At 35.3% G+C, this 26,536-nt stretch overlaps 1 protein-coding gene across 1 annotated transcript in view; it reads left to right on the top strand.

Annotated features, from left to right (window-relative positions):
- Positions 1-25,779, top strand: part of LOC140339940 (alpha-2-macroglobulin-like protein 1) — a 40,205-nt gene extending 14,426 nt beyond the window's left edge. The window contains exons 12-37 of the mRNA XM_072424865.1: positions 782-1,012; positions 3,173-3,257; positions 4,411-4,556; positions 5,976-6,131; positions 7,285-7,410; positions 8,278-8,368; positions 9,953-10,031; positions 10,186-10,411; positions 11,234-11,354; positions 11,455-11,576; positions 12,013-12,064; positions 13,648-13,731; positions 13,808-13,984; positions 15,055-15,130; positions 16,187-16,343; positions 17,641-17,709; positions 18,555-18,717; positions 19,539-19,720; positions 20,716-20,931; positions 21,190-21,314; positions 22,185-22,275; positions 23,100-23,168; positions 23,624-23,726; positions 24,780-24,821; positions 24,946-25,074; positions 25,545-25,779. Of these exons, the coding sequence (XP_072280966.1) occupies positions 782-1,012; positions 3,173-3,257; positions 4,411-4,556; positions 5,976-6,131; positions 7,285-7,410; positions 8,278-8,368; positions 9,953-10,031; positions 10,186-10,411; positions 11,234-11,354; positions 11,455-11,576; positions 12,013-12,064; positions 13,648-13,731; positions 13,808-13,984; positions 15,055-15,130; positions 16,187-16,343; positions 17,641-17,709; positions 18,555-18,717; positions 19,539-19,720; positions 20,716-20,931; positions 21,190-21,314; positions 22,185-22,275; positions 23,100-23,168; positions 23,624-23,726; positions 24,780-24,821; positions 24,946-25,074; positions 25,545-25,615 (3,189 nt within the window). The 3' untranslated portion in view covers positions 25,616-25,779. The remainder of the gene's footprint in view (positions 1-781; positions 1,013-3,172; positions 3,258-4,410; positions 4,557-5,975; positions 6,132-7,284; positions 7,411-8,277; positions 8,369-9,952; positions 10,032-10,185; positions 10,412-11,233; positions 11,355-11,454; positions 11,577-12,012; positions 12,065-13,647; positions 13,732-13,807; positions 13,985-15,054; positions 15,131-16,186; positions 16,344-17,640; positions 17,710-18,554; positions 18,718-19,538; positions 19,721-20,715; positions 20,932-21,189; positions 21,315-22,184; positions 22,276-23,099; positions 23,169-23,623; positions 23,727-24,779; positions 24,822-24,945; positions 25,075-25,544) is intronic.
- Positions 25,780-26,536: the final 757 nt, after the last annotated feature.

Genomic DNA, 26,536 nt, shown 5'->3' with positions numbered 1-26,536 from the left:
GTAGTGCAAATTTGAAAAATATATATTGTACTCATAAGCACATCCTTAGTCAGATTAATGTATGCTAACTGAAAATTTGCAACCTTTTTATTCACATTTAAAGTCAATCTTGCGAGGTTTGTAGTCACAAAAGGTTGCAATCTGGAAACAAACACTAGATAGCACTGGAAAAATAGAATTTGCAAGTGCGGAGAACAATAAAGGGAAAATTGTGCCATGTAGGAAGCAAAATGTTTTGTATTTACTGTGGTGTGAGTAAACAAAGACAGTAGCGGTCAGATAAAGGCAGTTGGGAAAAAAAGAAAGAAAAAACAATGGTATCATTGGGGGCTACCAAGGGGTATGTTAGAGGTCAGTGGAGTCTGTTTAAATTCCAAGACCGTCCCACAAAATCCTAGAGGGTTTGGGAGTATGCATGTAAAGTAGAAACATATTTAGTTAGTGTATGTTTCAGTAACTCTACTTTTTAAAAAAAAAATCTTTTAAAGAGTCCCTGCAGGAAAAGTTAAACTCTTGCTCTTAGCACAGAACTGTTGGGTTTTTGCTGAACAACTGTGAGATAAATTCAGTGAGCAGACGACAGGCAGAAAGAAAAGTGGCAAGGCATAATCACTTTGCACTACTTCTAAACAAAATCTGTAAATCATACTGACTGTCTCTGGTGTCCATAGGAAAATGTCAGACAATATTCAGGCTTATTACATTTTTAAAAATAATTCTGCCTGAAAACTGCATCAAAAATGTTCAAATTATTTACATAACCATGTATTTTCTGTTTCAGGCAGTATTTCCATCAGAAGAAGGTAATGATGAAGGAAACATAGTAGACCATCTGGATCACCGGACTCAGTTATGGCTCTTTCCCTTCTACTCTGAAAGCCACAGCTTACTGAGTGTGGAAACTAGAAGAGACACCATGTCATGTGACTCTGATCAGTCAGTGACAGTGGATTTTCATATCAGCATGAACCCGCTAGATAGTAAACAAGACCACATCTCATTCTTCTATATGGTAAGCTATATTTTTCTTGCAGGTTGATGTATGATAAGATCTATTGCAGTTTAGTTTCACCTATAGACCTTATACCTTTCCTAGTCTATACTAAACAAGTAAAGGAGGAGCATCTGATAAATGTACTCATCTCTTTGTCACCCTGTTCTTTCCCCTATTGGCATTCTCTTTGTAAATATATTAGCACTGCAGTAAAATACACTGGCTCCTTTTTCTGCTTCTTCCTCTCCCATTCTAAGCTCAGTTGTATAGTTGAGTGCCAAAGGTTGATGCCTCTCAGTTAAGCACACTGCTCCCATAAAAAAAATAATGTATTAAAAATGCAGAATTGAATCAATATGTGTCTTTTATATCCATCTTGAGTTCAGCATTTATTCACACAATCATTTCATAGTTACCCTAGAACATAAAGCAAATTAACTGTACATATAATGTACAGGCCTTCAATTTTGGATGCATACTGAAAGAAAAAATCCTGGGGTACCAATAATGAAAGAAATATTTGTTTCCCTTATGTTATCCCCATTCTTGAGAGCAGTATCTTTACTAAGACTCCATTAGCTTAAGTAATCACAAAGATCTTATATAACAAGATATTTATTAACAGAGAAGAAGAATTAACAAATATACAATATTTATTTAAGAGAAACTAAAGAATGTATATAAAGACAAAAAAATGATACATTATCATTCCATCCTCTATATATAAGGTCTTCAAAAACCGGTCTTTAGGCCAGATAAGGCTTAGCTGGTAGTTTGTTCCCGTCTAACGTCCCCTGGCCAATCTGGCTGACCCGCAGCTCTGGAGCTGTGGGTTGCTGGCCGGGATTGAGCCGAAACACACTGCTGGAGCCATATGCGGCTCTTGAGCCTCCACTTGCTGTGTCTCCCTGAAAGGAAATTCCCTCTCCTCCGCAATGCATAGAGAATGTTGCCTATTTACCCCGGTGGCAGAAGTGTTAATGCCGACCACCGTAAATAGGGAACATTCCCTCTCCTCCATATGCATTGCGGGGGAGGAGGAATTCCCTTCAAGGGCTGTTCCTGGTAAGGAGAGGAGCAATTAGGGAGGGACTGGAGAGAGAGTCCAGCTTAGTGTGCTACTGCCTACCCCTGAAATGGCCTACGAGCCAAAAAAGTTTACTGACCCCTGCTTTATATCCTGTACAATGACTGGACTCTAAAATAGGAGAGAGATGAAGAGAAATATTTGGGGTCTGTTGTCCCTTATCACATTCAGCCACACCCATGTATCCACCATATTATTCAGGTGTCCTCCTTCTTCCAGAAATGCACTGTTCATATGTGCCTGCAGGTAATCTCCAGTAGATGCCACTGTCGCACTGGGGGGCAACTCCTCTGACTCAGCTGACCAGCTAGTCAAGGACCCTTTGGGGATCATCTGATATCAGTTATGTTTATAAACCAGGCAGGATGAATTTAGAGATCCTTGAAGTAGATCATTCTTTATACAAACTCCATACCTCACACCTGGTATAGTGTAATTTTCCTATTCAAGAAAGTGTTATCTTCCCTTCTGGTTGCTTGACTCCAACCTCCAGCTGGAATCCTCCTGCTAGATTTGTCCTCATTGGCAGTCGAGGCTCACCAACAGTCATATTGAACACATCATTTGAAATGGAATGTGCACGAATGCTGATTTTATACATGTTGTGCACTCACATCACATACCATTAACCGTTGTGACCAAACACTCCATTAACCCTATAAATTCAAAATTATTGCAATAGTCTTTAAACATCAACAACATTTTTAAGCCTTTTTACATGATAACCATATATTTAAAACATATTAACTTATCTTTGAAATATAATAATAATTACTTTTTTTTTTTAAGTACCCTTATTATGTAGGTAGGCAGATGTACACATTGCATCACATTCTTCCATACCATGTAACTCCAAACAAATAATTAAAAAAGTTAAATGTATGTATTGAGAGATCCTTTTCTTGTTTTACCTCCTGGTCTGCATAAATAGGCATATTTTTCTTAATCCTGACCTGACCATGCACAGAGATCTAACTGCCTTAGTCCCTGAGCCCCACTTGTTTAAACTTTGTAATATAAGACAAGATATTAATTAGATCTGTTTGTTGTAAAAATTATAGAAATGCTAACGTTTTTATCTTCCTTTTTAGACTCTCTCTGAAGATGATGGAATCCATTCTCATGAAGAATATAAATTGGATATGACATCAACAAATAAGGCATCAGACGGTTCCAGTAAGTATTGTATTTTTTTATAACTAATAAACAGTGATATGTACAGGGTCTTATATTTTTAGTGCCCTTACTCAATAGTGCTAATAGTGTATGACACTTATTAGATAGAGCAACTAATATTCTGAGAGCAGAATATTAGAGGAGATTTCTAATCACTTGATATAATTACCTGATAGCTTTCCTTGCTATGAGTTTTGGTAATGTTCCTACAAAGAGTAGGTCCCTTTTGACATCTTGAACATATGAACTGAGCTATTGCTAAAACAAAAATGATATGAATAATATAGTCTGTCGTTTACAATAACAGCAGTTTTTGCATTGTAATGTCCTCCATGGAATATAGTTTTGTTTAGTAATGATTTAGTCAATTTAGTAGATTTTATTTAGTACAAATTTAGTAATATTAGCTGTATTGCCTGATGATCATTCAAGTAGATCTGTTTATTAATTTTGCTTTCCAGAGTAACAACTCTTTTTTTTGTGCTGAAATTGTGCCACAGTGTTGCCACTGCTTTACTGTGATAGTATTTGATAGCTATGTAGTTGTAAAAAAACAGAATTTCAAAAGCAATACATTCATTAAAGTATAGCTGTAACTAATACATTTTAAATAGTTACAATGATTGTTTATTGTTCTTTGGAAAGTGCAATGTGGTGCACCTCAATGCACTGCAATCACATTCAATCTCAAATACACAGTAACATGCAATATTTTTCACATTATTGTGCATTGTGTTGAGGCACACATTCATTCCAACACATTTTAAATAAACCTTACCCAAATCCTGTCCTGAGGTGTACATCTGCAGGTTGAGGAGCTTTTACTAAATTATCTCAAGTTCTTTAGAAACCAGACCACTAAACCCACCAACACATGAAGGCTGAATACCATGAAATGAGCTCCCTCAATTTAAAACCACTATACTGTTTTTAAAAGTAGCAACATTTACTGATGTGAGACAGCACATTAGTCATAAGTGAGTAAAAGTCTGAACTGTGTGTGTGTTTACTTGTTTCTATAAATTGTTAATTGTGAAAATTGCCATTGTTGTAACTGTATTAAGGTTTAATAATGTGTATCAAATACATTAGTATAGGACTGTGTAAGCTGCCTTTCTCTGTTGTATTTACAATATGTACGCTTTCTGTCTAGCTCTTCATGGGTCCTTTCCTATAAAGATTCATCTAGATGATCATTTGTCCCCACAATTCTCTGTTCTTGTTTACATTATTCTGTCAAATGGAGAAACTATTGCTGCCATGAACCATTTTGAAGTCTCATCGTGTTTTAAGAACAAGGTAAGTGTAAGGATATTTCTTCCTATTTAATTTAATAAGATACTATTATGGCACAATTTGCAAAATAAAGTACACTTGATCATGTAAAAATAAAGACACACAGTACAATAATAACAATCTAAAATAGGAAAATGTAAAGAGCACTAGGTTAAACAAACTAATTTACCCTAAATACTTTATCTTCCCACAAACAAACAAGCAGAATTTTGTTTTTTAAGAGGAACTAAAGAGAAACTAAACTCAAAAAACAAAAACACACTTACCTTATATCCCGCAGGGGCGTTCGGCATCGGGTCCTGGGCGCTTCCATCTTCGTCTTTTCTTACGGGTTCTTCATCCTACGTTACCTGACCCAGGCACGAGATCGGGTGACGTAGAATGAAAAAAATATTGTGCATGCGTGAGATCGGCAAATTTTTCTCTTTTAGCAAAAAGGCTCCTTCTGCGAATGCCTGAGATTCTTAAAAGGAGCGCCCAAGAGCCCGAGATGACTGACCTAGGTATCCCAGGAGGCTTTGCGCTGCCATTTATTCGCGACCGCCTAGGCGGCCAAGAATTAGGGGGCGGTGCTTCCCATTTTTTTTTCTTTTAAAAGGGTGTTGCACCTAAAAATAAAAATTTTTTACCTTACATAAAGGGGTTGCCTACCCTTTTATGGAAAGTGAAAATTCTGAGTTTAGGTACACTTTAAAAAGAAAACGTACACATTTATACTTCAGTTAAATTTCACATACTGCAAAACTGGTAACTTTACAGTGAAATAATTTTGCCCAAATCTCTCATCTCTAGTGGTGAAAGAATTTAAGCTCCAGCCAACAGATTGACTGACATTCTGAGCATTTTTTCCCTAACGCCCCCTAGCAGTATTCCCGAGTGTGACTTGGGGTGGATTTTCCAGGCCACAAGGAGTAATCGTGAGTCACACTCAGGGTCGCTTTAAACCTAAAAAACCCATTTACCTTGCTCCGTCGGTGTCCCCCGACATCCTGCTTGTCCCTGCAGGTCCTGGGGACACGTGCTGCTCCTCCTAATAATAAAATAAGCTGTATTGGGTCAAATACAAAGAAATTTTCATAATATATATATATATATATATATATATTACAAGCTACTGTACAGTTTTTTTTTAAACAGATTTTGTGTTTGTGTTTTTTAATTTTAAGTTATTTAATACGTTTATTAAATTTACTAAACATTGGACATATTTTGGTGAGTTATGCCTAAGAACTATAGCCTACATTGTAAAATAAATTTCTATGCAAAAAAAAGTAACGCTTTTTGCATGGTAATTTGGACAGAACTAGAACGCTAGGGGGGTTAAACTTTTTTTAAGCAACACATGGACAAGGACATACCTATTAGGACCATCATAAAATAGTTTAAAAACTTTAGACTTCTCTTTTGCAACTTTTTACTCAGGTGCAACTCAAGTTCTCTGAAGAACAAGTCCATCCTGGAGGAAAGGTGAATCTGGAAGTTTCTGCAGAGCCTGGGTCACTGTGCAGTGTGCGCTCTATTGATAAAGGATACTTACTTAAATATCCACAGGATAGGTCATCATTTGCAGAAAAAATTGTAAGTACAAATTGGCCTATCGTTGGCCTATATGGGCAAAGAATAGAGTAACACTTACTAATATTATAAGTGGGTCCCTCAGTTGTAGTGATGTGCAAATGCACTTGCAGGTGCGTTTTTGAGTTTGTAAACTCTATTGAAGCAATTAGGAGGTAATCTTTCTTAGTATGTTATTACATTTTTTAGGCTACCGGGCAAAACAAAAAAGGAGCATGTGGGTTCAAGGGCAATATTAAAAATATTAAGAGCAAAAATCTTTAAACCTTTGGAAACTTTGTTCTATGTTCATGTACTTAGGGTCTAGAGTTACCCAGAACAGACAAATCTTGGATTCCAGGGGTTGGCACAATTCCTGAAAAGTTGAGGATTCATAGTTTGACCTATAAATCAGTCAGCATTCGTTTTTTTGTTAAAAAACATGTTTAGCACTGTAAATGAAATTCACAAAAAGAACAATAATATAGCATGGCACCATTTTCCCTTAACACACTTTCAGTTTTCCTTGCATAGCCCCAATACACCAAAAAATAGCCATGGAGGACACTGGCTTTCACAGGTAGGGACTTACGTTAACAAAATTAACAATGAACTCAGCAGCAAACTTGGATCTCATCCCTACACAGTTGGACGAGTTGCTACAAGGGTTGCTGCCTTTCAATTAAAAGTCCCATAGTAAGGACCTCTGAAAATAATTATGGCCCAAGAAATCTTAGAGATTTGCAGCACGAAAAAAAGTTCTAGTTAATAGTTTTAGAGAAGGGTGATCACAAAGTAACAATTTCTGTTGGACTCAGAATATATATCTTCACCACACGTGCTATAGATAGAATGTACATTCTAAAATGCATTCAAAGTGCACAGCCTATTTGCACAGAAATTTAGTTTCCTATGTGAGAGTTTTAATGCACTGTAACCATCAGAACAACCATCTGCAGAACATCCATTATGACACCAAAACAATCAGAGCTATGTGGAAATACACATTTTTTAATTTTTTTTTATTGTGGTGAGCTACACCAATCACAATATTTTTGCAATCATTTTAGTAGCTGTGTTTTTACTTTCTTATTAGCAGTGTGCTGATTGTGTTTTCTTTTTGACCAAAACTGTAAATAAATATGCATGTAAAATAACTGGCTTTGTGTTTCTTCAGAAATATAGTCTAAGGAGACCACCTGTATATTTAACACCTTGGGACATTGAAAATGATGAATGCTTAGAAAATCGGGCAGTTGGCTTTTTTTGGCAAGAGATGTTTGACTCTTCATTTATGTTTAAGGTAAGTTTAAGTAAGATCAACACAGTTCATCAAAAATGTCCGTAATATATATTTATATCATGTTTATATATTGTGTGTGAATGATTTTGCCATTAAATATTGCATCGTAGTAGCTGTGTAGTAGTGTAGTTATTTTCAGAATGATCAATGTGCAGCTTTTTTGTATCCCAAGCAAAATTTAAAATGGAAACCCTAATTATTTCCCAGGACAAGATTAAATTCTGTGCCTTCCAAATACACCAAATACACCCAGTCCACCAAGTCAACTGCCTGTCAAATCCAAAAAGGCTTTACTGTACATTGCACTTATCCCATTTGACTGTTAAATGCAAGGTTGGAGATGGGAGGTGACAGGGCCTAATCATGGCTTGACGTGCAGCTGTACAACTTGAGTCTAGGATACATGGGGTTCTGTAAGCACACAGAGTTCAATTTGAAGACTAATATAGGTATTTGAAGGCACCATAAGGTGCCTAAACTTCATCATTGTTCACTTTAGGCCAGGACAGGTTTTCTTGCTTGTTAGAATCATTTAGCTTTACTACTTAGCAGCTGTTGTGAAAAGTTGTGAAAACTTTATTTGACCAAGTTTGCTATAATTTTTTTAGTGCTGTGGTTATTTAATTGCCTGTATCTTATAAATTGTATCTTAGGAGCTCGGTTAAATTAGAAGATTCCAGAGAGCAGTATTTTTTTTTGTATTTTTAAATGGTACATATATACAAATATTGAACAACGTTATGGAGCAGATATCAACCATTTACACTAGCTGTGCATCCATTCACCAAATTTAGTGTATGGCCAAATTTATTCTTTTGTTGTTTTCTAGTTGTTCATAAAAGCTAAAAACTTACTTTGATTACCTAGGTAAGCAATCTAAATATAATCACCAACACTCACATCAGGAAGCAAGTGAAATGTGATGAAGTTGGGGGTCGTTCTACAAAACTAAAACAAGGTAAAAAGATTATTATTTCATGTCAATCAATTTGAATTCAGATTAAAAGATAAATGTTCGCTATTTAGGTCATTTCTACTATTTGTTTGTAAATCGTGTTTCAAATTCCCTTACATTTCTCAGTAATTCTACTGTTCACTGCATACCTAATATCCTATTTAGGGAGATATCCTGACCTAATTTATTTTCCTTAGCCTCTGATCTGTTGTTTTCTGAAATGACACCATTTACCAAGTTTCCTTTTATTTATAGCTGTGCTCCAGGCAAAATGCTAACAAAAATCTGAAATACATATATGGCAGTGATTTTCTAACCAGATCATTTGAATTTATGTCTTAGCTAAGCTGGACATTTACAAAGCACTTCAAAACAGCAACACCAGAATAGTGATCTGATTCCAGATGTCTAGGATAATTTATACAGTTTGGTCACCTACCTGGCCCTAGCCTGTGACTGGACAGTGAAGGATCAGTATAGCTGTGCAAGGAATTTGAGGAGGCTGATCATCTGAATTTCAAGACCTTGAATGAAAACACAAGCACAGCCCTCAACCTCCTAAATAGCAAATAACTTAAACAAGAGACCAAAAATTCAACTGTCAGTGACATCACTGAGTTTTTTAATTGTTCTTGAAGAGAATCTTGCCTGTGAGGCAACCGTGAAGCAAAGTCATGTCACTGGTGTCTTTAGGTAGTGGAAGTTAGAGCTAGAGCTTCTTTGCATGAAATTCTTACTAAAAACTGGCAGCACTGCTCTCCCAGTGATTAAAGCTAATATAGAAATGGTGCTAGCTTTTGATAGCAATAAAACAGTACACCAGGCTGATAAAACACAGCTCAGTATTTTTAACACATAATGAAATGTAATATTTTATGGAGGCAGCATAAGCACCTGAATTTGACTTGGGGTCGGTTTCTTGAAATCTACTGTACAATCTGAAACTAAGTGATTAGCTGTCCTGAAGTAAAGATGCTAACTGGAGAGGAGCCTGACTCATAAAGTACAGTTTCATGAACAAATACATCTTTGAATAGTTAAATGTCCATTTCAGGCAAAAGATACTAATTCCATATCTAAATTATATTTTATATTTCTTAACATTTTTAGTAGGATGTTAAAAAGTCTTACCAAATATTATGCATAATATAACAAATTAAAGTAAAATTACCGTAGTCTTTTTTCTTACTGAATTTAAATGCATATATCATGTCATTACCTCTGCCTTTGTACAATAGACAAGCACAAGGTACACTGGTAGGATTGTATTCAAGCTGAGTAGTACAGAGGTGAAAGGTCCTATTATCCTTATGCTAGGGTTTTATCTCCTCTAGTTAGATCCCCAAACAGTGAGATACCTTTATTGGTCCTAAATGGTCATTTTGGATTACATTGAATAAAACAAAAGCAGAAAAATCAGAAGAAGCCCAGTTAGTACGATGAGATCATGAATAGCCTGTTTTAATTATGTTAACCAACACTCTGCTATGGTTATCTCAAAATGCAAACTAGTATGTGTGCATAATCTACAGTTTGTTTGATGACAGATTGTATTTCAATATTTATGGTTCTTTTTTGTATCCAAAGCAAAACAAGATGAGGTCAGACCATTATCTACAAGGAGGTTTTTTCAAGACACCTGGCTGTTCGATATAGTGGCAGTGGGGTAAGTATAGCATTGCTTAGTAGGGATGAGCAAATTGATTTCCAAGGAAAATGTTTTGTTGAGGGATAGAAGTACAGTGCCACTTTAGTCATTTACTTTTGTATGCAAAACAACTGTGTGTTTGGCTTTATTATCCTTTCATTTTGTCTTACAGCCCAGAAGGCCATACTGTACTAAACCTGACTGCACCAGACAGTATCACCAAATGGGAGACAGACGCAGTATGCCTGGGAAAATCTGGTATTGGGGAGATCAGAGATGTTGAACTCACCACATTTAAGCCTTATTTCATTGACCTCATTATGCCTTACTCTGTGGTCCAAGGAGAGAAATTAAAAATTCAAGCCCAGGTCTTCAGCTATGATAGTAAATGTATTCTGGTAAGACTAACCAGTCAGTAGCTCCATCTTATGTCTTCATATACTGCAAATGGAGTAGCTTCAATATTAAATAATAACCAATAAGAATTAATCTTTTAAGCAGTTTAGCACACATGGACACTTATCTCCTACTGCAAGTCATTACTCATCGGGTACAGTGACAAAGAATATATTGTTTCTCCAGGGATTATTTGGCTGATTGACCCACCATCAAATGTATTGCCATTAAGGCAAGTAGGATGACACCAGTAGTATTTTAGCTGTCTAGCAGGGTGACATTTTGACTAAAACTGTAAAGGGCTTTCCTTCCTAATTATCACTACCGGTATCTATCTCTCAAAAGTAAGAGAGTATCCCCTGTTATATCATTGTCCCTGGAATAGGTTTATTTCTAGATAGTTATTCTTGTTATTTCTATTAGGTTTATTTTCAAACATTTACTCTCCCACTTTTTTGCCACCATTTTAAACTATTGCTATCACTTTCTCTACCAGAGACAGTGGCCTAAAAAAAGACATAGTTTTTAGCTCTTCCCTATTCTAAGCAAAACTAAAACAAAAAATAATACAAGTTTTGGTATGTTATTTTGTTATATTTTATTAAGGCAAATTACTGAAGTGACTTTTTAAGGTTTATCTAACAGTACAGTACTACTAAGAAATTATGTGATGTCAACCACAGCATGTGGAATTCAGTTTTAACAGCAAGCAGTGTCAGAAATACAAGCAAATTTTTGTGCTGCTATTTGAACTAATAAATTAAAAAAATGCACATATCTATGTTTGCCACATATCTTACTAGAGTAGTATTTCATTGTTACAGGTGGGAGTGTTCCTGTCTGATGCTGATGGTATTGATACAGTCCAAAACAAAGATCAAGTCCGGTGTGTCTGCAACGGTCATGTCAGCCACTTTAGCTGGGATGCCACAGCTTCAAAACTAAGTACTGTTCAAAAATTCTCACTAAACTTATTTATTTGGAAGTTTGAATCTTAATAATGAGATGTGGCAAGATAATTAACTCATCCTATTTTTTTTACTAGATAAAATCAAGATTAATGTGCAAAGTGGATCTTTGCACATTGATGGGGACTGCAAAGAAGACCCTCTTCTGATAACAAAGGAACACGATTTGGATTCTATTGAGAAAACCTTAGAAGTTAAGGTAAGAACTCCACTGATATGCATAGAATCAAAGAATAGGTTCATTTGTGCCATATTTAGGAGGTGAGTTCCTATGTTCTAAAAAAAGTGTCACTAATTTAGACAGACTTAAGACAGTGAGGGAACACTGCAAACCTAAATTAAATTCTAAATGTTCAGCACTCTAGCCAAAAGCTGTATGTTTCACTGTAAGATATATCACTCGGACACAGACAGCTATAAACATGCAACAGTGGTTCTTCCCTTCCCCACTCTACCAACACTTTTAATAAATAAATAGAATTATAATAAATTCTGGACAGATGTAGATTATCATAAATTAATATTGTAAAATGCAATATATTTACCAGGGTCTTGGAACTAGTCCCCAGTAATTCTATTACTTCAGCACAGTTTTCATTGTTTCATGTTTTCTGTTTCTTTTTGCTTATTTTCAGCCAAGTGGATATGAAGGGCAAATCACACAGACACATATTCTATACTCTGAAGGTAAAAGAAAGATACTGGGCAATGAATATGTATGTAACAGAGTTGGCTATACAGGGAGAGATACAGGGAGAAGAGATATGTTCTTTCTGTTCTAAATAATTAGAGACAATTTCTGCTCATGTGCTAATTATTATATATTGGGCAAGCTCAGTGAATGACATTCCCAGTTTACTTTAGCCAATTGTAAAATGTTATAATTGCCTAGAATTTTCCACTCATTGATTCTGCACATAGGTGATAGTAGTCCCCCAAAAGAGGTTGACTTTCTTTATTTCCTAGTCATAGATGGTGAAACTGCCACGAGATTACACAAAGATTCTTTTGAGATGATAGCCATACTGTCTTTTTGGTCTATTCTGTGCACATAATGGCTAAAGCCCACATTTTTGGGGTGACAGTCATGGTCTGAATTTACCTTCATGCAACACTTTATTTGCATAAACATACAGCATTGTGTCGTAATGTGCAAAAACACTTTTGAATTGATTTCTTATTTAGTTATGACAAAAAAAGAGCAAGATTACAGTATATTCACCTAATGATTTAATGTGACATGAATATTGGATATTTTATTGATAGGTAAAAATGTACCCGCAAGGCAATAATGCAGCTGCTGAATCTTAAATGATCACTGCTACTGGTTTTGGCAATCATTTATTAAAACTTTGTCAATATAATAATATTGTTTTACTAATGAGAGGAGCTGCTGCAGTTATAGAAACGAAAGCAAGTAAATAAAATGCATACCTATTTATTCCCTAGTAACCCTTAGTTAAGCCTAATGAGCCCTAATTATTTATTTCCTCCTTCTTTATTCCCCAAGAGTTTTTTTTTACTATTAATATATTTGTTTTGTTATGTTTGCAACTTCTAGCATCACAGAACAAAAAAAAAATGCACAACTAAAAAAAATGTTTTGCAGATAACTTTGTAATGTTTTGTCAGTTTAAACAAAACAATGTATTGAAGAAAAAAATTTTTATCCACATTAAAATTACTTTTTCTTTTTTTTTTTAAAATATTATTTATTTTTGTGTTTTGTTTGCTTGCTTTTGATTAAGATATAGTGAGGAGGGAAATCTTCTCTTATGTGTCTGTTCATTTCAACAAACACGTTTGGATGGTTTTCCTGCAGGTTTTCTAAACCAAAATAAATATAAGCTGCTGTATACACCTACCCAAAATTATTTTTATTTTTTCTTATATAAAAAGTGTCCAAACTATATATGATTTATAGGATTGATGTATAGGTTCTTTTGTTATCAGGACAAATAGAAAGAACAGACAGCAATAGAAATCTGGTGCTAAGTGCTATTTTTTTTTACTTCAACCAAGCAAAAAAATTCATATAGTTCTTTATTTTTAATTAGGGGCTAAATCAAATGTGATTGGGTTTTTATATGCAGCATCCTATATACCTAAATAAAGTAGCTTTAGAGTCACTCGGAGCTGTGCAAACATGATCTATCAGCAGAAAAATTAATCATAATAATAACCACTTGATCTGCCTTCAAAAACTGCTCCTCCTAGTGTTCTGTTCTTTCTTTTGTTCACTCATTTTCCTATGTGTAATCTCCTACCAGATACCACCAAAAAAGTGACATTTACCCTGACTACTCCAGACAGGCTGATTCCAGGAACAGAACGTGCCCACATTATTGTTTTAGGTGAGAACCCAGTACACCTTATTTTTTTGTATGGTAATTTCATTTTACACTTTTTTACTTACATACTTTTTTTTAGGTGACATCATGGGCAACATTGTCGTTAATTTGGAGAATTTAGTTAATTTACCAGATGGATGTGGCGAGCAGAGCATATCCAAACTTTCTAGATATTGTTCTTCTTTAGAATATCTGCAAAGTTCCAATGAACTCACACCTGAAACCAAAGAAAAGTTTTTGGAACACCTAGTTGAAGGTAAATTAAGTTTGAAAAAAAGAACTTGCTGACAAGGATTGCAGAACACTGGAAAGAAAAATAAAATATCTATACAAATACTAAAGTAAAATATATGTTTAATGAATTTTAAAATGGACAGCTGAAATCAGCTGATCCCAATATGTTTCTGAACATCACAAAATTCTGAATTGGCCTTTGCTTTTACTACTCCCCTATTAGTATATAAATTATTGTAGGATGTGCATTACTTTGTGTAGTAATGTGATATATTCAGCTGCCTACTGACTAAAGCAGACTCCACCTTATGTACATTCTAAATGCTCTGCAGAATGTGATGGACAGACATTACTAGAGACTAATAAACACAGATTGATGGACATGTCATCTATTTTTAAATGAATGATGTGAATTAAAATTAGATGTTGCCTATTATACACCAAATTTCAAAATATTTCATGCAAACATTTGTATGAACATAAGTGGTGGGAAGAGGTGCTGTTGAGTACTGACAAGCAGTTGTATTAGGAGGAACCTACAATATTGTGTTACATAGGATTTAGTATAACAGATGACAGTGACCAATTATATTATCTCTCTACTAATCTCTCTCTACTAATTTTCCTGCTAAGAGAGATTATCCAAAAAGTTAATGAGTGATGATTATCAGAGAGAATCAATCCTATAAAATGCTATGAGCTATGGTTACTACCCGTCTAAAGTCCTTGTTCTGTAGGTGATACTTCAATGATTTTTCTTGAATTTATGAATAATATAGATAACATTTCTCTAAATAGTTTTATGGATAATATTTTACTTGTTACTACTGAAGTTTTTTTTTTCAGTTCTGATGTAGCAATTTATAGAACACATATATGGACCTTGCAAAAAAAAAACAAAAACATATGTATAAAATTGTTAGCAGGATCAAGCTCAATTTGTGCATTTTATGGGTAGGGTTTAAATATTCAAAGATATATGAAGGAATGCAGTATGTTGGACTGTTAATGATCGCACAAGGTGCTGTGTTATCTGTAATTTGAATGTTGGAAGTTTTGTATGCGTTTAACCATTCCGCTTTCTCTCTGTAGGATACCAAAAAGTACTAACGTTTCAAAATACCACTGGTGCATTTGCTTTCTTTAATGGAGGTTCTCCAAACATATGGTATGTACTGACTGATCAACTCTTGACAGCAGTTTATTATCTGTTTTGTAAGATGGAGTATCAATTACCCATTGTAATGTAAACATCGTTATTCTTTGCCCTAAGTCTATCAGCTTTTAGTTTTACTATTACATTCTGACCCCCTTACTATGTTGACAAACTTTGTGGATTTCCTGCATCAGTTTCAATTTACCCAATCATGGTGAGTTCTCAACACTTAACTGAAGAGAGGAAGCCAGTGAGATGAGTGGATAGAACAAGTCCAGTTAAATGTGAACAACTTCCATTAGCTATTACATTATCTAGATAAATTGGAATTTTTACAAATGTATTACTACCAGACCCTGATTCTGATCCTACCTGACTATTGTATGTCTGTGTATAAACTCATGTGACCATTACCATCTCTATATTTACATCACATTGAATAGGAAAAATGGTAGAACTACACATAGTTAAAAGTAATTATACACCAGAGAGATGGAAAATGCACCAATGATGATATACAATAAGAGAGAAATTATATAGAATAAGAGCAGGTTTCTAGGTTCATTGCACTCTAAAAAATGAAACTCAGTCAGCTATCCCAGTGCTTTTATATAAAGTCTGTACCCCATGACCAAATGGTATTAGGTGGAGGGAAGACATAATAGGGAAGCCTGCAAATGCGCAACAACAATATTCAAATCAATTGCCAAAATCTGGTTATAATTTTGTTCACTTTCATTCACATTTTACCAATACAATGGTCACCTGAGCTTGCCTATGCAATTTAAACATATTGTCTGATTTTCCAAAGATTAACAAGATATGGGCTTGCTGTTTGGCATTTGCCTTTTGCTTTATTAGACTAGTGGAATTGAATCATGTTTTTGGGGAAAACTATTAAAAAACATTTTGGGAATATTATAAAAATCCCAGAAAGTATGTTTCGGTCATTGGCAGTATAATGTAGGCATTCTAGGCAAATCCAAGGAATGGCTATTAAAACTGTACTTGCCTAAACATTGTTGTATTTTTAAATTAAGCCTTTCTTTAACCTTTATTCTCCTGCAGGATCACAGCCTTGGCAGTTCAGGCAATTAGTTGTGTCCAGCAGTTTATCTTCATAGATCAGAAGAACATTCAGGAAGCTCTTCACTGGTTGGAAGAGACACAGCAGCCCAACGGCTGTTTTAATAATTCTGACTCCTACTTCTGCAATGACATAGATGTAAGTAGTTGAGATCTGTTATACTGATATATTGACACCGATTAATTAAAAATTCACACTTATAAATCTGTATTCCTCTTGTCATGCTTGCTTGTCCCTGTTGTCAATTAATATTCACTAACATTCAGCAGAACATCTAACCTTTTTATTATTATTATGTTTTATATAGCATCAAAATTTTATTGAGCTTTTTACAGAGTCCATGTCACCAACTGTCCCTTAGAAAAGCTCACAATCAATTGTGCCTACCATTTTCATACTATATAAGCTCTCCGATATAGTCTAGGGACATTTTTTGTGGTGGTGGCGGTAACATTTACCCTACCAGATTGCCAGTGTCCTCTCAGAATATGCTACCCCTTGAATTTGTACTACCATTAAAGTGCAGTGATGCCATTGATCTGTTGTGTCTGCTTGGTGATAAGTCAGATTAGTGCTATCAATGAAAATGGGAATGTGTAGTGACATCATCAATAGCAAAAAAAGCATGCTACCTAACAACTCCTTGCATTAGATCCCTATATATATATATATATATATATATATATATATATATATATATATATGTGTGTGTGAAACCTGTACACTCTGAAAATGAAATGTCTGTACAACACAGAGTTTAGGAGATGTGGGAGGCATGTGAGAGGTTGGGTAGAATGATATAATGAGCACAGTTGTGATATTGTGCTACCAATGGTTTTATTGAACACACCATTTTAAGGGTTGCATGAATCTGAGATGTAGCATGATCTAATAGGACACTGGAAAAACCAGGTAGAACTTACAAACTTTATGCAGGCAGTGTTCTGGCTAAGATTCAGGGCCATAATGCTGTAAGGCCAGACATCACAACTAGACTTTTAGAGTAATAGTGATAACTGTCTCTATACAGCACAGTTTTTATCCTAAACATTTTGAATTTTCCTTGCTTTTGGTCCCAGAGGGAATGAGTGGAACAATGGGTAGGAGTTCAAACATCAAAGAGCTGGAGGCGTGTAATTTAGCTTGTAATCTGCCCTCATGTGCAAATATGTTAAGCATACTTGCACATTATGGCAACATTTTCTAGGGACCACAAAATGTTCACTGTCTCCTGGCATTTTGGCCTTTCTTCAGGCATACAAGTGTCTCGTAACAGAGTTAGACTCCAAGGTGTGTGGGAACCAAGCCAACAAGTGTAATGTGGAGATCTTGCCTGTAGAGACTCAAGTGTGAGGATTGACTCGTCTATTTAGTCTTGATAACTGAATATCACTGCAGTACTGCTGACCCTTTAAATATCTTTTCTTTTTTTCAGGATGATGATGAGCTCTCCCAAACTGCTTTTATTCTTATCGCTCTGTTGGAACATCCAATTGTCTACAATGTAAGTCAGATGACAAAAATGACATGAAAGCAATTTATAAAATGTCTGTGCACATTTTCTTTGATTTTTTTGGTTTAGAGCTACAAAATACTAAATACTCTAAAGTAAATATACCCAGAGGAGTCATAATCCCACACTTTGTTTTTATCTTGCATTTTTGTTGCCTTTGCCTACCACTGGAGACCACTATACTGTCTGTCTTGTTATTTGTTTTTTCATTTTGTGTCAATTTTATTTTCCCCAGAACATTTATTTATGTAAAACCATATTTTACAATGGTGGTTGAACATTAAGACACACATGAATGCACCCTTGTATTCAGTATTACCTTAAATTATTTAAATTTGACCAAATTTTAGGCACAGAGTAACAGAGTTCAGTTTATAAAAGAAAGAAGAGACACAAAGAGCCAGTTAATTGTGGCACTTATGTTCTAACAAGGGAAATGCTGACAAGAAGAAAGAACAGAGAGCGAGATGAGCTAATCAGTCTGCTGCTTCTCATTTACCTATCCATTATTAGGCTGAGGGAGGATACGACCTGTAAGTGTTACTTAGTAAAGCAGAGGAAAATAATTTGCAAAAGTGTATTTTGTCTGAGCATTAGGCTATTTGCCTGGCTTTGCATTTTAAAAGGTGGCTGTTTAATATTGTCCTAAATCTGACAAACTTTTTGTTAATCCACCCTAATACCCAAAGCCCCACACTTCTCTAGATGTGCCATTGGAAGTCTCCGAAGAAAACAGAAAACATGCATGCATTTGGTTGGCTATTTTTTATACATTTTGTTTAAATTTATTTTTCATGCATTCATTGTTTTAATTTTAATCAATGTTTTGTTTTTAGGGAAGTATTATTGAGAAAGCAAAATCATGTATTACAAAAGGAGCAGCAAATGCCAAAAAACCACATACATTGTCTATGCTGGCATATGCCTTCACCTTGTTGGGAGACAGTGAGCTGAGAGCACTCATGCTCAAACGCCTGGACGACAAAGCTGAGACGCACAGTAAGTAAATATGTGCAAAGAACCAAATCCTAACTGTGTAAGTTATTAAAGCCCAACTTGTTTATTTTGACAGAGCAAGATTGAGTTACAGTTTACGTTTCACTGCTGTGTTTCTCTTCCTTTGGGAACATAGTTCTTCATTTTTTGTTTATTTAATGGATGTTGGACAAAAGAGGAAGTTAGGAACATTCACTCCAATGATGCACAGAATGCCACCACTCTATAAATCCTAACAAGTCTGAGAAACCAACATATCAGGATCGGGTGACTCTACTTTTTTGGAGTTTGAAGAAGTGATTATTTTCTTATTTCACCACAATGAGGACGTCAATAGAAATAAAATATATATTTTTTTGGTAGAGCATGTGTTCCTATAGGGGAGATTTCCCATCTCTTCCTGCAAATGACAGAGTGTCAAAAATGCTGGAATTGATAGGATATTCTATTTGATGCAAATGCCCTTTCATGTCTCATTTTGGTGTTACTGGGACAGAAAGTGAGTGGAAATTTCCCCAATGAAGACACATCAAAACATTTATGAAAGGTGCTTTCAGGGCCTATACAGTAACTAAAAAAAGAGGTTTTTATAAATATATATTTAAAAGTTTAGGTACCATCAGTTCCTGACCTGGAACAGGCATGTTGTAAATATGTGTCAGATTTCCCTGCTGCTCGATACCTGTTCCAAAAATTATCAGAGGAATGAGAACCCAGGAACTGTCATTCTTAAACAGAGAGGTCACCAGCATTCAAACGACTTGTTACAAAATAAAACATTGCCTAAAGTGCATCTTCTAATTATCACTGTGAATTTTATTTAGGTGGATCCAAGCACTGGCTAAGTTCTAACTATCGTCACGGAGATATTGAAATATCCGCATACGTTATCATGGCTCGGCTTTCTGATAAGACAATCACTCACCAGGATCTTGAAGAAAGTGCTCACTCCGTCCGCTGGCTTGCATCACAACAAAACCCATGGGGTGGCTTCTCCTCTTCTCGGGTATATTGCTTGTTTCCATTTTAACATTTCCTTGAAATATAAATTCTAAGTTCTACATCTAGTGGAACTTTATTTCAGAAATGTCCTTTTATGTTAAGCATGTGAACAAAATTCCATATTAGAAGAAACCACAAAGTGCTTTGTTGTAAAAACATCATTGTAGTGCAGAGGTTAAGAGTATGTAACATACTACACTGTGTGCAGAGAGTAGCCTTTAGAAATATGTTATACAGTATGTTTTTTCTGTAAAAAAAAAAGTAACCCTTACATTGCTAATCACAAAGTGGCAGAAATGATTTCTGGTGTTCCTGGTAAAAAAAAGTGTGGCATGATTGGTCAATAATAAAAGAAAAAAATTATTCACAATTGGTTGTCATTGGGAACAGAAATATTTTTGAGTCATCAGTAAGTGAGAAATATTCTGCATCGATGAATAAAAAGAGTAAAAGAGCCTTGTGTCACTGGTGAGTGGGAGCAGAAATGCCCAACATTAGCAGGGAAAAAGTATTTTGCAGTATTGGTCACTAGGACAAAACATGCCTAAAATGTTGTGAATGAACATGAGGTAGGTGTGTGTACTTAACTATTCAATGTTTTCCTGGGATCTCACCAGAAGGATTGTTATGTCACCCTCACTTAGGCAGCATTGGCAGAGTTAAGGATAATTTATTTATTAGCTTTTTTCTACAGGTTTTTCCGTGTTGTGCTATATGTTGTGTTCAGCTAAGGGTATTTGATGTGATAGACTTTCTAATTTCTAGATAAATAATCCCTGAACATTTGAATATTTGAAGAATATTTGAAAAATATGAATATGTCATCTCACAGGGATCTTCCTGCCTAATTTGCTGATCACAAAAATAACTTGTTTTACATATGATAAAACTACCAAGAATATGATAACATACTACCATATCTAAGGACTAGCAAACTACACTTTATTTCATGTTTGTGTTTTACCATAAATAGACTTACAAAGATTTCATGTGTTACAGGACACTACAACAGCTCTTCAAGCTCTCGCTAAATATGCCAAGGCCACAAAGCAAAAGAAGGGAGACTCAACTGTTACTATTGAAGATGATTCGGGATTTCACAAAGAGATTCACATAGATGATCATAACAGCCTTCTCCTGCATACAGTGGATCTGCCTAAAGTCCCTGGAACTTACACAGCTAATATCAAAGGAAATGGCTGTGTTTACATACAAGTGAGCAAAATTTTGTTCTCTGCCTTAAATGTATACATTTACGCTGCACAGGTTGGTTGAACTTATAGCATTCTTTTTGTTGAAGAAAAAAATAAGGATGGACTAATAGTGAGCAGTTAGAAAGCACAGGGAGTTTCTGGAGGTTCATGGGTAGAACAACATAGGGAGCACTGAAGGTAGAAAAAAAAAAGATATAAACAATATAATAATTCAAATGGTACTTAATGATCAATTTCTTGATTCCTTATTTCTCTCCAGTCACATCTACATTACTACAGTCTTCCTGATGAGCACGATCACCACTTTTCTGTTAATGTAACCACCAATCCAGCTGTCTGTAGCCGGGATGCACAGGAAAAGTTTGACGTCCATATAGATGCCAGGTAATTCACAACATCCACTAAATAACTAAAGACAAAGTTTATTAAAAAGTGCCTTCTACACAGTGCTGAAGTGCTGATCTCAGATTTGTATTCAACACCAGAACCCTAGTGTGCAGCAGAGATTTGAATGGTTGTGGGGCATAGGAGGATGTAGGATTTATTATCAATATTGAGAGTAGGCAAGGCCTTAAGAATAGCATGGGCCGAGAATACAGCGGCAGTCGTCCATTGTCCGAACGACCGTCCTGGCGGATCCACAAACGATGGACAACTAACGATGCTAATGCAAGGGAAGGAGAAGAGCGCGCAGCGGGGTACCGCTCTGCCATTCTCCTCCTCTCCATAGAGCAGAATGGTGCTGTATGTACAGCGCTTGTTCATGCATCCTGCATACCTTAGATCACAAAAGATCCTTTCCATCGATAATTATTGCACGTGTGTATGTAGCTTTAATTTTAATATGCAATGGAACCTGCAATACATAGGAATTCAGAAAGCTGTAATTATGAAAATACAGCCAAATTGATAAATCCAATCCAAGGTGTCTTCTGGAACCCTTTGTCCCAAATGCCCCAGATATCCCAGATAGTAGAGTATTTTACAGCTTCACAATCTTTGTGGGCTATTGTTGTAGATCTAACGCAAATGCACTTTACTCTTAAATTTTAAAATGTCTCAGGATTAATCTTTTCACAACAAACTCAGAAGGGATGTATATATTATTACCACATACCATAATAATAAATCTGTTTACCTTGTGTATGAATATGTACCTTTTTCATAAAGAATTTAGCAAAAAAAATTTACAATGTGATGTAGATATACCAAACAACATTTATTTCAAAATTAAAATAATTTTTTCTTTTGTAGATACACTGGAAAACGACCTAAAACCAACATGGTTGTGATTAAAGCAGAACTTCTGTCAGGATATGTTCCAGATAGTAAGAGCATCAGGAAAGTAAGTGTCATATTCGGGGAAGATTGGAGAAGCAAGATTAGGCTAAGCAAAGCTACCATTTGATTTAACAATCAGAGGAGCTTTATCATATTGTGTTGATATGAAAAGTTTAAAAAAAGACATCAAACACTTTCTCTTGTATGTAGGCAGGATAAGGGTGGGAAGTTCTTACACTGACTGTGGTAATGAAACAGAAGATGTATAGCTGAAGTGACTGAAATAATGGGTTATAGTATCACATATGCCTATTAGTTTTTCTTGTTGTTCTCAAATACCACAAATAGTGCATATTTTAGTAAGTTATTTTACCTTTACAGAACTATAGTGATTAACGTCCTTGAAAAGCTGTTTAGCTAGCTGTGTCTATATCCACATAAAACATGAACTGTTAATGGGGGTATGGGTGTAGCACTAATAAAGGCATAAGGTTATGTGCTGGCCAGGCAGGTAGAGCACTGTAAGAACACATGGTCTTCCAGGATAAATGCAGGTTAATACTCCTTAGCCCCTCCAAAAACTCTGTATTGTAATTGTACTCGTAGAACAATAGGAGCAGATAGAACACTTATCCTAAACATGAGGCAATTTAAGAAGGGGGTCTGTATTAATTTTACTGTGCCCATTAACAGCAATTTATAACTATTTTTTTACATTTATAATTTAGTATGAAAAAAAAATGTAAGTAATAATTTGGTTGCTTGGCATGTGCAAAAAAGTGCTTTTTCTTGAATTTTTTTTTTTTTTTTTTTTAATATGAGTGTCAAAACTGCTCTTATAGATTCATAAGCAAGATCTTATGCTTGTAACATGCTTATTTTCCCTAGCTGAGGAGGAACCATGAAGTGGCAAGAGTAGATACGTTACCAGGAGAGATTGAAATTTACTTGCACGAGGTAATTGCTGTATCATATTATATAAATATATTCTAACAGTTGTATTATTTAAAAGAAATATAACTGACACGTCAACACTTCTGTAAAAGCCTGCAGTGATATCTCATGATTCTACTACACCTCCACTTTTCTGAGCCATTGCATAGTTTGCAGCCATTGCAAAATTGTTACCAGACTATAGGAAGATGGATTCAGATATTTTTTCCTAGCAAAAAATTTAGGATATGTATTGCTAATATTTCTTATCAGTGACATTAAAAGCATGATAGCTAAGAATTAGCATTTTCATAAGGAGAGGTCAGTAGTGGAAGCTTTCAAACCTCTTCAATAAAATGTGCTTTTAATTTATGCATAACTGGGTTTTATTGTATTTTGTTTTTGTTTTAGATTTGGATGTGAAGCACAGATTATTGTTTGTTTCTTTAATCCTAATCACTTCCCGTTTTGTTCTGCAGCTCGATCATGAGAACCAGCATTTTGTTTTCACTATCCAAAAAGAAACACATGTGGAGAACCTGCAGCCTGCTAACATTCTAGTATATGATTACTATGTTCCAGGTATGTAAGAATAAGCAGTGACAGGAACAGGTAACAAATCCTAAAAGATTACAAGGATAGTTCTTTTAATGTATAGACACCTACAAAAACTTAGCATACTATCCAGTTATCTATTAAATCAAGTGTCTTAAAGCTTTGATAGCTACATCATTTATTTGCACATGTAAATTGGTATCTGGGTATAAAGATTTTTTGGGGAAAAAGTAAAACAATTCAGGTTTACTAGTAAGCCTAGAAATGCCTATTTTTGTGCTGTTGAACACCTGACCATGCCTGACAGTCAGAGGACTTATATTCAATTAGTCTTGCCAAGGACAATGAAAACTGTTAAAAAGAATTAGGTAGGGGGTTGCACAAGTCACTGCAGTCTATAGAAAGAGTCAAACAGAGGGAAGCATTGAACAAGCTTTAAGATCCAATTTATTATACATATTGAATTGTTTTACATTTATTTTAGGGAAATAAATCAGGTCATATTGTTCTGTGCCCACCAGCATTTCATACTATCCCGTTATTCTTAGCACTCATTGTTAAAAAGAAATCCTAATTTAATTTTGTACTTACCATCAATGTACTTACAACCAACAAGAAACTCACCACAATAAGGACAGTAGTAGCAACATTGTCTATAAACACTGTATCTAACAACAACACTGTATCTAAAATTGTGATACTACTGTAGTTAGCCACCCCTACTGTAGAAATTCAGAAACCACCTTAAAGAATAATTCTACGAAAAAGTGATGTTTTTATAGTAGGTGAAGTCTGGATTACTGTGTCAGCCTGTAGCTTTTTATATGTCCTAAATACCCCAATATTAGGATCTCCCCTTTTTTCTGGTCACTTGGGATATTTGGGTGTCAATGACCTTTAATCTACAGTAAGATTACTGTAGAGCAGTGGAAAGGGACAACAAATACTTTTGTTTAAACATCAAATCATTACAGTTCCAGAAGCCTATGTCTATGTACTTCTTGCTTCTTCTATAGTCATAAAACTATCGATACAGAGATGCAAAAATAATTAATGCAATGTTTCTTTACTTTTTCCCAGTGGTCCATTCTCATGCTGAATATAACACCCCTTGCAGTGAAGGTAAAGAATTGTACTTTTTGTATTTGCCTTATCTATCACAAAGTCATGACAAGCAGTAATGTTTTGATATTGGATATCCCAGTCCTAGCCATGGTGACCTGTGCATATTTCTCCCTGTTTATAGCTCACTGTAATGTACGTGCCTCTGAGAGGAAGGACTGCGGTGCACCCGGCATCACCAAGGAACAGTGCGAGGAGAAAGGCTGTTGCTATGATACCAGCGTTGTGGATGCCAAATGGTGCTTCTTTCATGGTGGGTATTTTCAGTAAATCCCTCATTATTCTCAGCAATATTGTTATATCTGCTGACTAAGTCTGAAATATAATAACGCTCATCAGTTCTGTTGTTAGGTTCTGACAGTGTGTTAAGTTCAGGTGTTTCCAATAGAGGCTAAGGTTAATGTTACAACATTGAAAGACAAATGAGCTTTTAACTACAGTTTGGGGAAGGTCTCATTCTCATAATACTGACTGTGCCCAAGTGCAGGTTCAAAAAGACATAGCTTTGTGTGGAATGGCCATTAAAGTATCCTGACCTCAACCCTTTAAACAACTTTTATATGAAAAAGAATGGCAATTGCAGGTTAGGTCTTCCTATCCACCATCAGCACCTGACTTCACAAAGGTTCTTTATTTGTTGTGGAAAATCTAATTTTATGCACAAGATTGCACTTGCTCAACAAATAACCTTGAACTAATATCTAATGCATGTTTTTTTTACAGGTGTCAATATTGTGGAGGTCAAAGAAGATCACCATAGCGAAGAAACCCAGCACACACAGGAAGCTCACTAATAAAAAATATAGTGTCTAAAACACAACATACAGCATAAGAATCCTCTACTCTTTACATCTTTGGCAATAGAAAACAATGTGGAGAGGTGCCTAAACAAGCTACTGTTCTTTGGATGCTGTTTCTTATCTGTGATGGAAACTTTAATAAAATTATAGACACTCTACCCAGAAGTTGTATCTTATTTTTAAGGTATCAGCACAACTTTTTTTAACTTACATCTGACAAGTCAAAGTAGTGCATGCAGGAGTCCACTTTATGATGATACATTAGATATACATCAAAATGCATTTTTACAGATTAAAGCTAAAGGCCAGGATGGTTCTCCATTATGATCCCTCTCACCTTCCCTGTAAAAAAATAAAGTAAAATGTATAGATGCTTAAATATAAATGACCTTAACCTAAATACCTGTCCCAGGTCATGAAGTCAAAGTCCTATGTGACACAATAATAAAATTAGGCAGAGAGTATTTTTTTGTTGGAAAGCAGAGTAAGGAAGTTTATATTTCTGTCAGGTGTTCGTGTTTGTGAAGAATTTTCCTTCATTTCTTATCTGTACATTCAAAGAAATAGGGAGTGCATTTGTCCCTAAAACACATAGTTTTTGGTGCTTTTGTCTTCGTCCCCACCAGAATTATTTCACATTACGAGCCCCCTGATTTTGTGTCTAGTAGGGATAAGGTGGCAATGAAAATCCCATAGAGGCGCAAACTTGTCTCCATACTTTCCAGATACAAAATAGAACATTTTGGCTAGATTTGGGTTTAAAACTTCAGAACTGCATACTTTACGCATAACTGCATAGTTTACAGTACTAAAACTCTGTTGCTGAAATCAGAATCTTCAAAAAAAAGACAAATTGCACCACCTCTACAGATTTCACCTTCTCTCATATGTCACACTACCAACTGAAACTTCTGT

The sequence above is a fragment of the Pyxicephalus adspersus genome, chromosome 10 (assembly GCF_032062135.1).
Source record: "Pyxicephalus adspersus chromosome 10, UCB_Pads_2.0, whole genome shotgun sequence".
Lineage (NCBI taxonomy): Eukaryota > Metazoa > Chordata > Amphibia > Anura > Pyxicephalidae > Pyxicephalus > Pyxicephalus adspersus.
Note: the sequence above shows the minus strand (reverse complement) of the source record. Positions and strands in the feature narration are given on the sequence as shown.